General features: G+C 41.9%; 1 protein-coding gene and 2 long non-coding RNA genes across 3 annotated transcripts; 2 read left to right on the top strand and 1 right to left on the bottom strand.

The window, feature by feature from the left end:
* The first annotated feature begins 789 nt into the window (after positions 1-789).
* Positions 790-1698, top strand: LOC135573409 (uncharacterized). Its single transcript, XR_010464731.1, has 6 exons — positions 790-815; positions 887-949; positions 1032-1118; positions 1206-1247; positions 1317-1489; positions 1569-1698. It is a non-coding gene; the product is annotated as an uncharacterized LOC135573409 (long non-coding RNA).
* Positions 1699-2105: 407 nt separating this feature from the next.
* On the top strand, positions 2106-2853 carry LOC135573298 (uncharacterized). Its single transcript, XR_010464645.1, has 3 exons — positions 2106-2148; positions 2424-2535; positions 2630-2853. It is a non-coding gene; the product is annotated as an uncharacterized LOC135573298 (long non-coding RNA).
* Positions 2854-5428: 2575 nt separating this feature from the next.
* Positions 5429-9662, bottom strand: LOC115134786 (leucine-rich repeat-containing protein 10-like). Its single transcript, XM_029668983.2, has one exon. It carries the CDS (start codon positions 9144-9146, stop codon positions 8280-8282), a length of 867 nt encoding a protein of 288 aa, XP_029524843.1. The 5' UTR covers positions 9147-9662; the 3' UTR covers positions 5429-8279.
* Between the last annotated feature and the right edge of the window lie 2578 nt (positions 9663-12240).

Below are 12240 nucleotides of genomic sequence, written 5' to 3' on the forward strand. Positions count from 1 at the left end.
ATCACAGATTAACTGATTTACCATGGCAACTAGAGCCGCGTACTTTTCCCCGTCGGAAGCACAAATCCTCATGGAGGCATACGAGGAGGTAAAAGATATAATTAAGAAGAAAGGCAACACCGCCACAGTGATAAAGCAAAGAGAAAAAGCGTGGCAAAGTATTGCAGACCGCCTGAATGCGTAAGTAGTGCACAATTACACACTCACCGCTCCGCTGAAACATCACAATTACAATTCAAATATTTAATTCACATCTCCAAAAATGCAGTTGTACTGTAATTATGAAACGGTAAAATGTTTAATTGAAATGCACTGCAGATATGAGTGAAATTGTGTAAAGTAACTCCATCACACTGTATAAAGCTATGATACATTTTTTGATATTTTTACTGAAAACAAGACAAAAATACCAAGTAATTTTTTGCAGTGTGACTCCATTAAATGTGTGTGTGTGTGTGTGTGTGTGTGTGTAGATTAAACATGAACGGGCCAAAACGGACATGGCAGCAGGTCAAAATCAAATACAAGAACATTCTGCAGAATGGTATGGTCCCTGACTAATATTTAACAAAGCACAAGCATATATTGTACCCAGAAGGTGCCTGCTCACACATTGTCTGTACTGTTTTAGCAGTGAAAAAGAATACCCACAGACAAGGCACGGGTGGTGGGTCACCAAAGGCTGACCTTACCCCAGCAGAGGACATGGCCTTGGAGCTAAATAAAGGCAGGCCCGTCTTAGAGGGGATCCCTGGGGGGAAAGAGACGAGCATAGGTTCCTCCCAAGATGCAAGATGCCACCCGCTTCATTCAAGGTATGTCCTTCCATCTCTACATGGATACAACCACATTCATATTGAATCAATTTGGACTGTCTGACTTGCAGTGCCTGGCAGCACTGTGTTCCTGTTAGAGCCCACCAGCACAAGCACCAGACGATGCTGATCCAGTGAGTACTCCATCAAAGGCATACTGTAGGCCTGGCATGTCTTGTCTACTTGCTTCAATATGAATCCGATTAAATGTGATAGGGTGAAGGCCCCAGTGCAGCAGCAACAGCACATGATGGAGACGATGATGAGGAGGAGACCATCTCTCTGGATTCCAGAAGGCATGAGGTATCATGTTAAGACTGTGAAAGTACTATTTACTCTACAATGGTGAGGAGTCTTCATCAAAATCAAAAAATCTAATTTCTTTTACAGGACCCAGATGCTATACAGTGGGAAAACCAGCCTGGCAACATAGTGCGTATTAATAAAAAGGACACCACATCCTGCCAAATTCCAGCTGCGCTAATTGTATTGTGTTCACAGAGCTCACAAGCTATCAGAAAGTTGTATGGCAACCACCTCCGGCGCCAAATAGAACTGGCAGACATAGACATTCAGTACAAGAAGAAAAAGATGGAAAATCTTGCACTGGAGTCCGAAATAAAAAAGAGGACAATTAGGAAACTGGACCTTGAAATAAAAAACTTGAGAGGGAGGTGAGATATGCCTTCAATGTACACTGTATGCTAACTGTAACACAAATGTATTAATCATTATTTTTCTTTCCTCCCCCAGCTCCAAGAAGATGACACAGCTCAAAATAAAAATTAGGTATATTCTCGTAAAGTCAAGTGAGCCATGACATATGAGCTCTTATTGTGAGCACACAGGACGGTGGCATCTTTCTAAGGTTTTTTTATTTTCCCAGCAATCAGTACAACCAAGTCAATAAGGCATCGCCCTCTTTGCCCACCCCCAGCACCAGGTGTGGCCACTAGCCTATATGAAGGCCCAAAATTGTGTGTTCCTTTCTGCTCTGACAATGGCATGCCCATATGTTGGTGGATGAAGAATTCAGGCGAGAAAGGGTCTTCAGGGACCGGTTGATTCCACTGGCCTTCCCTGATGACCATCTATATGAAAGATGTTCACAGGTTTTCTGCAGATGGCATCAGGTATCTATGCAGACTACTGGGTCCCAGGATTAAGCACCGCACTGCACATTTGCACTGAGTGTGGAGCAAATGGTTTGTGTGGCCTTGCGCTTTTTTTGAACAAGGCCAAGTGTGTGTCTGGCTATCAAAGCATTAGCAGATGTCTTCATCTCCTTCCTGAAGACTCTGTGACATCAAAGAGGAGTTCTATAGGATTGCAGGTAAGAGGATCTACAAATTACAGGACAACTGTTAACACATAGTAGGATACTCATTACTTTGTGTGACAGGTTTCCCCATGTCATTGGTGCTGGACTGCACACACAAGGATAAAAGCCCCTCAGGTGCCCATGAGGCCGATTTTGTGAATAGGAAATCCTTTCACAGCATTAATGTTCAGGTGAACATAACTTTTTGATATTGTCCATTGACGAACACTCTGCATTGCCAGTGATGTGCATTGATTGGTGTAATATTCCTCATCTTATGATTTCAGATGGTCTGCAATGCTGACTGTGTGATCAGCAATGTTGTGGCAAAATGGCCTGGCTCAGTCCATGACTCCAGAATCTTTCGGGCCTCTGAAATCTATCAGTGCCTATCACAAGGTAAGCCACACAACCCCTATTTATAACCATCATGGCTGTGTCAAGAATATCACTGTGTTTATGAGGTAGTAATGATGAGATTTTGTGTTGACAGGTGAATTCTCTGGTGTGTTGCTGGGAGACAGGGGTATGGCTGCCAGCCTTTTCTCCTGACACCTTTCACAGACCCCAGGAAGCACAGCAGGCCTACAACCATGCCCATGCCAGGACCAGGGCCAGAGTTGAAATGACCTTTGGCCTCCTGAAGGCACGCTTTCACTGCCTTCACAAATTAAGGGTCAGCCCTGTTAGGGCATGTGATATTACTGTGGCTTGTGCTGTCCTATCAGAGTGCCACCAGCCATGGACTGGGACAATCCGGCAATCTTCCCTGATGAACAGTGGTCGGCTGCTGAGGGACCAATATGTGTTGAATTATTTTAGTTAGTATGTGTGCTTTCAATTTTGGTTAAATATGTCCTGCAGTGGCAGAGGAATTTGTTTTTTTTTGGGTTCGTTTTTGACGATTTGGCCTCTTATGATGTTTGTGCGGTATACTGTGTGTAATACAAGGCTGCAGGGAGGCTACTGCATCCATTCATTTGTCTGTTCAGTTGATGTGTATGGATTTGTCCTGCATTTATTTTATGCAGACATGCAGGGTGTGTTATATACAGACCTTTGAATGTGTATGTATCATTTTGTATAATATGCTTGATTCTGTGCTTTCCATCTTGTAGAGTCACTGTGACTTCAGTTTCGAAAGGAGCTGATGGTTTACCTGCTTTGTTTTGTCCTTATTCAATAAAGGAACATAATGTTACACATTGTGTTTTTATATTCATATGGAATGTGTATTTGTTTATATGACAGCGTACTAGGGCCACACTGAAGAAAAGGATAAAGTCATAAATTTATGAGGCTGGTTCTTTCTGCAGAAAAGCTACATATTGTTTTTACAGTTTTGATACTTATGACAATGTGATACTTAATATTCTGGCACATCAGCATGTCTTTGTTTATGAAACCATACTGAAGTACAATTTCACGAAATGCCCCACATCTGTCATTTTAACAACTGTCCTCCTTTAAAACAACTGGTTACAATATTATGACTTGTGTTTTTTTCCCTCTGTGGCCCTAATATTCTATCATTTTATATATAGCCTTATAGTCTATGGGAAACTAAATTATCTAATGATAGCAACATCATCTAAAAATCATTTTTTATCCAAAATCATTGAAATTAATGATCACAAACGTTTAAATAACAGTGGGTCTAGTTATATGTGATAACAATGTATAGTGAGCAGTGAAATAACTATTGGTTTCCATTTGTGGTGACTGCTGACTGACATTAGGGATGAGATTAAATAGATCCTGGAATTTAGCCTGGTCTGGAGCAGGCTAGCTCCACAGAATAAATCTCCATGGTAATTTATACCATAACATATCCTCCTGCCCCCTATCCATCTTTAGTGCAACCGGATTACGGATCAATTGAGCCAGGATCACCAAGATATCCTGGCTTAATCCCTTATCCTAGTTTTGTGCAACAGGCCCCAGGTGCTGAATTGAAGGTTAGAAGATATATTTTTCACCAATGGGAAAATGTATAGTTGTTTTGTAGGGTTAACTGACTGCTATTATCTCATAGAACAAAACAGATACGATCTCCTAAGCCTGTGTTAACCTCAGATAGACCCAGTGTACTTTTATATTCGTATGAGAAGGTTAATTGTTAATTTTTGATAAACTAATGTTACTTGAAGACATTCTGTTAGCAACTCTGTGCTTTTGTCTTGAAGCTAAAATGTCATGTGTAGCCTACAGACCAGAAAACAAACACAAATGTGTCTCCACATGCTTGAACATTTTTGCATTATTGAATAGTGTAATGTGTTTTAGAAGAAAGGTTTCTGTCATTGTTGAATAATTGTGTTTACTGGCTATAGTGGGTACTGTGACCAAGAATGTTGCATTGCCAGCCACAACGAAAGGTAAGGCAAGGATGTAATGTGAATTGAAAAGTAGAAATCTCCCACTGGGAACACACTGGTTGAATCAATGTTGTTTCCACGTAATTTCAACAAAATTACATTGAACCAAAGTGGAATTGATGTTGAATTGACATCTGTGCACAGTGGGCTCTTTCGCCTCAGCTTCTCAGACTCATTTCATATCTCGTAGTTGGAATATGGCCTTAGTGGGGGACATTACTCAAAATGTTCAAGCTGATAAAACTCCAAATCTGGACCGCCTACAGGGTCACAGTGACTCTATTGGTTTGAGTAACGACTACAAAATCACTTTAAGTAACTGTACTGAGATATATTAAGTGCAAGAGGTTTCCTCCAATGTTTTGAGTAACGACAGCACATTGGGGTTTATAGTGTTCTCTCAGGTAGCACAATATTTAACCTGTGTGTCATGTCATTAGCTAGTCTGATACAGCTGTGTTTTTATTGTAGGTAAGAAGCTCCTGTGATAATATTAAAAACCCATTATACACCTTTAAATCAAATCTACGGCCCTACTTGTCATATAACCTAAATTATGCATCATTCTGGATGAAAGATGTAGCTTGACTTTAACCATATATCAAAGATGTTAATCACCTCACCGAAATAAGGCTTGGCAGGTTGAGACAGTATTTCATATTCTCAAGAAATTTGGAAAATGAAGTAGGTCTATGTAAATTCTGATAACTAAGAAGTGTCTCAACACTGCTCTGTAAGAGCCTATGACGACAATATCTGTATACAATCCTTTCATGAAAATAATATCTACACAGCAAATTGACCAGTGTTACCAAGTGTTGATTTTTCAGTGTAACATTTCTAGTGTTGATTCAGGAGTTCATTTAACTTTCTAAGAGTGAATTTAACACTCATTGGTGTAAAAGAACCCCCGGTGGTGGTGTTAATAAAAAGTGTTGAATATGAGAGTGTGATTGTGTCAGTTTTACTCTGTGGAGAGTAAAACATTCCCATCAAAACCATGCCCATCATTATAATATTTGCATGCTTACTCTACTGCAGTTAGATTTTCTCACAATTGTTTTTAATATCTGTGTTTTTGCATGTACGTTGATTGATTCATCTTATGCTACATAAAGATAAATAACATTTAAAAAATCTAAATGAATCCATCCACCTGACCGGGGTGGCATATCAAGAAGCTGATTAAACAGCATGATTTTTACAGAGGTGTACCTTGTGCTGGTGACAATAAAAGTCTACTCTAAAATGTGCAGTTTTGTCACACGACACATTGCCCCAGATCGTTCAAGTTTTGCACAGTTGCAATTAGCAGGCTGACTGCAAGAATGTCCACCAGAGCTGTTGCCAGAGAATTGAATGTTGATTTCTCAACGTTGTTTTAGAGAATTTGGCAGTATGTCGAATTGGCTTCACAACCACAGACCATGTATAACCACGCCAGCCCATGACCTTAACACCTGGCTTTGTCACCTGCGGGATCATCTGAGACCAGCCACCTGGACAGCTGATGAAACAGTGGGTTTGAACAACAGAAGAATTTCATCACAAACTGTCAGAAACTGTCTCAGGGAAGCTCATCTGCGTGCTCGTTGTAGTCACCAGAGTCTTGACCTGACTGCAGTTCGGAATCTTAACTGACTTCAGTGGGCAAATGCTCATTTTCGATGGCCACTGACACACTGGAGCAGTGTGCTCTTCATGGATGAATCCATGAACTGTACCAGGCAGATGGCAGACAGCAGGTATGGCGTCCTGTGGGTGTGCGGTTTGCTAATGTCAATGTTGTGAACACAGTGCTCCATGGTGGCGGTGGGGTTATGGTATGGGCAGGCATAAGCTACAGACAATGAACACAATTGCATTTTGTTGATGGCAATTTGAATGCACAGGGATACCGTAACAAGATCCTGAGGCCCATTATCGTGCCATTCATCCGCCGCCATCACCTCATGTTTCAGCATGATAATGCACGGCCCCATGTCGCAAGGATCTGTACACTTTTCCTGAAAGCTGAAAATGTCCCAGTTCTTCCATGGCCTGCATAGTCACCAGACATGTCACTCATTGAGCATGTTTGGGATGCTGTGGATTGACGTGTACTGCAGCGTGTTCCAGTTCCCGCCAATATCCAGCAACTTTGCACAGCCATTAGAGAGGTTTGGAACAACATTCCAGCCTGATCAACTCTATGCGAAGGAGATGTCACTGCATGAGGCAAATGGTAGTCACACCAGATACTGACGGGTTTTCTGATCCATGCCCCTACCTTTTTTTTTTACAGTATCTATGACCAACAGATGCATATCTGTACACCCAGTCATGTGAAATCCATAGATTAGGGCCAAATTCAATGATTTCAATTGAATTATTTCCTTATATGAACTGTAACTCAGTAAAATCTTTGAAATTGTTGCATGTTGCGTTTATATTTTTGTTCAATGTAGATTTATTGCGCCCATTGTTCCAGTTTAAATGGTTCAGGTAGTCTCTTTTATCAATGTTCCTAACCCTGATAATCATTATTAACGCAGGATGCGGGTGAATAAAAATGTTTAATTGTTGGCTGTCCTAACTCTGGCTGGATTCCAATAGAAATTACACATAATTTAGCAAACCAGCATAATATGACTTGCAGGCCTGATGTGGCTTGTAAACCAGGAGGTTCCTAACACCTCTGTGTTAGGGTAAAACTTGGCCGTCAAAGTAAGGTCTTTATGATATATGTAATGTATTGTCATAAACAGTTTAATTTTAATGATAACATTTGCCTACAGTAGGAACCCACTTGAAGTCCACAGGACTGAAAAGGAATTAATTTAACAACGATGCCTCTGTCACTAACTAATACAGTCATGGGCGTTAAGGATACAATTTACTCGAAAAGGCAAGGCACACTGGGAAATTATATTTGAGGTGTGGTTTATTGGGACGTGGCTTTCAATTAGGTATTTTTGGCCACTTGTGAGTGGAAGCGTTGTACTAGTTTAAGTGGTCTATAGTTATGTTAATAAACATTTGAGCATGTCTGCTTCCAGTTCTGAAGTTTTTATAAACTCTTACATAAGAGCATGTTACAATAAAGACTTGAAACATTATTGTAATGTCCTTAACCCAACTGTGTGACCTTGTCAAGAGATACTGACCTCTTGGTGCAATGGGTAAAAATACAATATAAGGTGTTATTGCACAACACTGAAAGTTTTAATTCCTTAACACTGACAAAGTGTAATAGTGTCAGCACTAAGCACAGTGTTCATTTAACACTCAAAAGTGTGGACCTGTGTAGCCATGGCCAGTGTTAAATTTACACAGTCAGTATTGATTTAACACAGGAGAATTTGCTCTGTACTCAATGCTATACAAACAGTATACTGCCCCCAGCAAAAGTTCATGAATAGGGACACCTGGTAGAATTTCTTCATGTCTCCATAAATTATTTAAATTGGATAATCACCTGTTAAATTAACTAAAAACTAGCCACAATTTCATTCAAGTCTGCAGACAGTTATGTAATAGAGAACTTCATGTGAGATTTCTCCTGGAGCTTTTCATGAGGTCCATGTTTCATCATGATGGAAAACCAATTGTAATAGCTTATTATTTGTCATCTGTGTTTAGGTCCATATTATTGGCTTTACCATATTTGGAAGCCAACACCATCAGGCCTGTCTGATTGTGTAACATGCCGAGACAAATGGCCGCTCTCCAGTAAGTGCTCCACTTGACTGGCATCCTGTTCTCCAGCCTATCCACGGCTGAAGGTCAGATTCTTCCACGTCCCTTTTCAAGTAGTGTGTCCAATTCTCCCTCTGAGGCAAGCTTTGTGGCAAGTTCCTTCACCTCAGTCAGCGTCTCACACACTTTCGACCCATCGTCACCATCCTCTTCATCATCTGAGCTGTCCGCCCAGCGTCCAACCCTCCTGACCCCCTCCCCGACCACAGGTGCGTTCACACAGGGGTTGTGGTCGTAGATTACCAGTTTTAACCCCTGCAAGTGGGAGAGACCGGGAAAACGGCAGATGTTGTTGCTGTCCACATCAATCACAGTCAGAAAGTGCATGGCAAGCAACACTGGCGGGAACTCAAACAGCTGGTTCCCGGCTAGCCAGATACTCCTCAGCTCCTTCAGCCCACTGAGCTCCATGGGCAGTTTGCTTATCTGGTTGTACCCCAGATGGAGGGTCTTGAGGTTGGAGAGGTCGCAGACCACATTAGGGAACTCAATGAAGCGGTTTGTCTCCAACCAAAGCGTATTAAGTTCTTTCAACTCACACAGCTCCCGGGGGAGGCTCCAGAGCTTGTTGTTGCCCAGATACAGGATGTTAAGCTGGGGTAGCTGACACACCGCCGCAGGCAGCTCTTCGAAACTGTTAAAGTCTAAAGCTAGGAGCTGCAGCTTCCTCAGGTCCTGCAGGTCTGCAGGTAGGGTGTTCAGGTTGTTGCCACTCAGGTAGAGCTTGACCAGCTCATTGAACAGGCAGGCAGCCATAGGAAGCCGACGCAGCTGGAAATTGCTCAGGTCTAGTGTCCGATCAAGAGGCATCTCCTTTAGGTCGCCCACCAGGAAACGCTGGCAGCGCTCGGAGGGAATGAAGGCCACAGCGCCACGCATGACGTTCCCCATCATGAACACCCTGTCCTCAACCTGATGCTGCCCCTCACTCACCTCTGATTTAGCCACAGAGGTGAGGGAGGAGTGAGGGGCTCATGGAAGAAAGTCCAGGAAAGTCCATTCCTTATCTTTCATGATTACTTAGCAATATAAGCTGTCAAGTCTGTTGCTATTTTATAGAAAAAAAACAAGAATAAAACATGAAATATCACACTATATGAGTGAATAACTTACGACTTGATTGAAACCCTGAAAGGCAATTCCAATGTCAAGCTACCGGTCCATGCATCAGCCAATTCTGTTGTGACCCCCACAAAACTGGAGATTATACTTGACGGTCTCTCAAAAAACACAGACTTCCAAATTATGTTTGCCAGCGTTCCCCCAAATAGTGGTATGCCATTGTTGTATCCCACATCGTGAAAGTGTTGCTGATATTCCCATACCCTTGCACAGACCTCTGTTGGCTCTCTCTCTCTCTGTCTATGGTTCTGAGCTTTGCCTCTCAAGCAAAAGCAAATGACGAGCTGCTCACTCCTCCCCATTTGTGCTTAATGACTTTTCCCGTCTTCATAACGGGAGAGAGCGGGGGGTGGGCTATGGTCTACAGAACAGAATGTAGTCAGTTGATAAGTGTAAGAGGTGTTAAATAAAGAAAGCATGGGAGGTCATCTACATTCCGTCCGTATACAAGCCCTCACACAGCCTGTGATTCATACCTTTAACATCGCCACACAAGTGGCCATTCGCCCTTCACTATGATGTGCAGAATTTGTGACTGTTAGCAGAGGCTGCCTGTCATGTTTCTGAGCTATGGCACAGTGTTGCAGGCAGCCATGTGAGAGAGCCAGAGAGTGTTTTGGCCAAACTGGAAAACCAGTAAATCATCGGGTGGTTTGAAATGTTTGCTGTAGGGAGTGGAAAATGAAGTAACAGCCTCCCAAAAAAAGTAAAGCAGCGTATGACGGGGGTGTAAATGCCAGAGTGGTCTGGGCTTCGTCAACCCCAGGTTAGGGAGTCCTGTCTGCTTCGTTCACATTGACTTGGTGTGAGCTGTGAGTGTGTGAGGTCCCACTCACAGCTCACACCAGCATGGTCTAGCTGACCAGCATGGTCTAGCAGGTCAAGCGGGTCTGACAAGCATGGTCTAGCTGGTTATGCTGGCAGACCAGCCTTCCTTGTGTTTTTCACTGGCAGACCAGCCTTTGTTGTATTTTGCAGGTGACCAGCCATTGATGTGTTTTTGCTGGTGACCAGCCTTCATTTTGTTTTTGCTGGTGACTAGCCTTCATTGTGTTTTTGCTGGTGACTAGCCTTCGTTGTGTTTTTGCTGGTGACTATCCTTCGTTATGTTTTGGACATTGGTGACCATCATAAGCTAAAGGACAGCCAGCATCAAGTCCCATTATAGTGGTTTGCAAAGTGATGTTTAATTTCTTTTGGAATCCAGGCAGAGTGGATTCCCACAATCAGCATTCAAAATGACTGCTGTGGTTAGAAAGATAAATATATGAGACTAGCTAAACAATCTAAACTAGATCAACCATTTCAATAACAGGTGCAATATATCCAACTAACAGATTGAATTTGTTTAGAAAAATGTCAATTATTTATCTTTGTGTAGCACAAGATTAATCAATCAATCTACATGCCAAAACAGATATTGAAACAAACAATTAAAAAAATCTAACTGCAAAAGAGCATGCTGGGAAATATGATAATGCTGGACATGGTTTCGCAGACCAGCAAAGTGTGCATTACTTGGGAGTCAACATCACTTGGTATTTAAACTCACAACCTCTCGGTTGCCAGCAACCTGACATTCCTGCTGCGCCACAGGATCTGTGAGTACGATAATGAACCCCCTGGAGTTTTTAATTAGCACAATAAAATTAGCATAATAAAAACATCCCGATCAATATACGTCTGATTAAGCTAGAGATATCAGTTTATTTGAATGGGCTGTGTCTCAATCTACCACATCAGCAGACATCAGCTTTCCGCAACTGCGGTTGAAGGTGGCAGAACTACAGCTGGTTATTATCAGAATAGGAGTCACCCCAAAAATCGGTCTTCTCACGAAAACGTATGTAGCATCCAAACCGTTTGGACTACACACTGATATGACCCCACCACCGAAAGATGAGACTCTCACAAACACGTACATGCCGGATTTGCTCTAGGATACCCAGAAGCATCACAAGACTCATATGAAGGTAGCCCGGTACCAGTTTAAAAAATGTATGTATGAGTATATATGGAAGTAGAGGTTAAATATGGGGGAATATATATATATATATATATACTACCGTTCAAAAGTTTGTAGTCACTTAGAAATGTCCTTGTTTTTGAAAGAGAAGCACATTTTTTGTCCATTACAATAACATCAAATGTATCAGAAATACAGTGTAGACATTGTTAATGTTGTAAATGACTATTGTACCTGGAAACGGCTGATTTTGAATGAATATCTACATAGGGGTACAGAGGCCCATTATCAGCAACCATCACTCCTGTGTTCCAATAGCACATAGCATTAGCTAATCCAAGTTTATTCTTTTAAAAGGCTAATTGATCATTAGAAAAGCCTTTTGCAATTATGTTAGCACAGCTGAAAACGGTTGTGCTAATTAAAGAAGCAATAAAACTGTCCTTCTTTAGTCCTTCTCCAGATGAGTATCTGGAGCATCAGCATTTATGGGTTCGTTTACTGGCTCAAAATGGCCAGAAACAAATAACTTTCTTCTGAAACTCATCAGTCTACTCTTGTTCTGAGAAATGGAGGCTATTCCATGCGATAAATTACCAAGAAACTGAAGATCTCGTACAATGCTGTGTACTACTCCCTTCACAGAACAGGGCAAACTGTCTTTCACCAAATCAAATCAAATCAAATGTATTTATATAGCCCTTCGTACATCAGCTGATATCTCAAAGTGCTGTACAGAAACCCAGCCTAAAACCCCAAACAGCAAGTAATGCAGGTGTAGAAGCACGGTGGCTAGGAAAAACTCCATAGAAAGGCCAAAACCTAGGAAGAAACCTAGAGAGGAACCAGGCTATGTGGGGTGGCCAGTCCTCTTCTGGCTGTGCCGGGTGGAGATTATAA

The sequence above is a fragment of the Oncorhynchus nerka genome, linkage group LG9a (assembly GCF_034236695.1).
Source record: "Oncorhynchus nerka isolate Pitt River linkage group LG9a, Oner_Uvic_2.0, whole genome shotgun sequence".
Lineage (NCBI taxonomy): Eukaryota > Metazoa > Chordata > Actinopteri > Salmoniformes > Salmonidae > Oncorhynchus > Oncorhynchus nerka.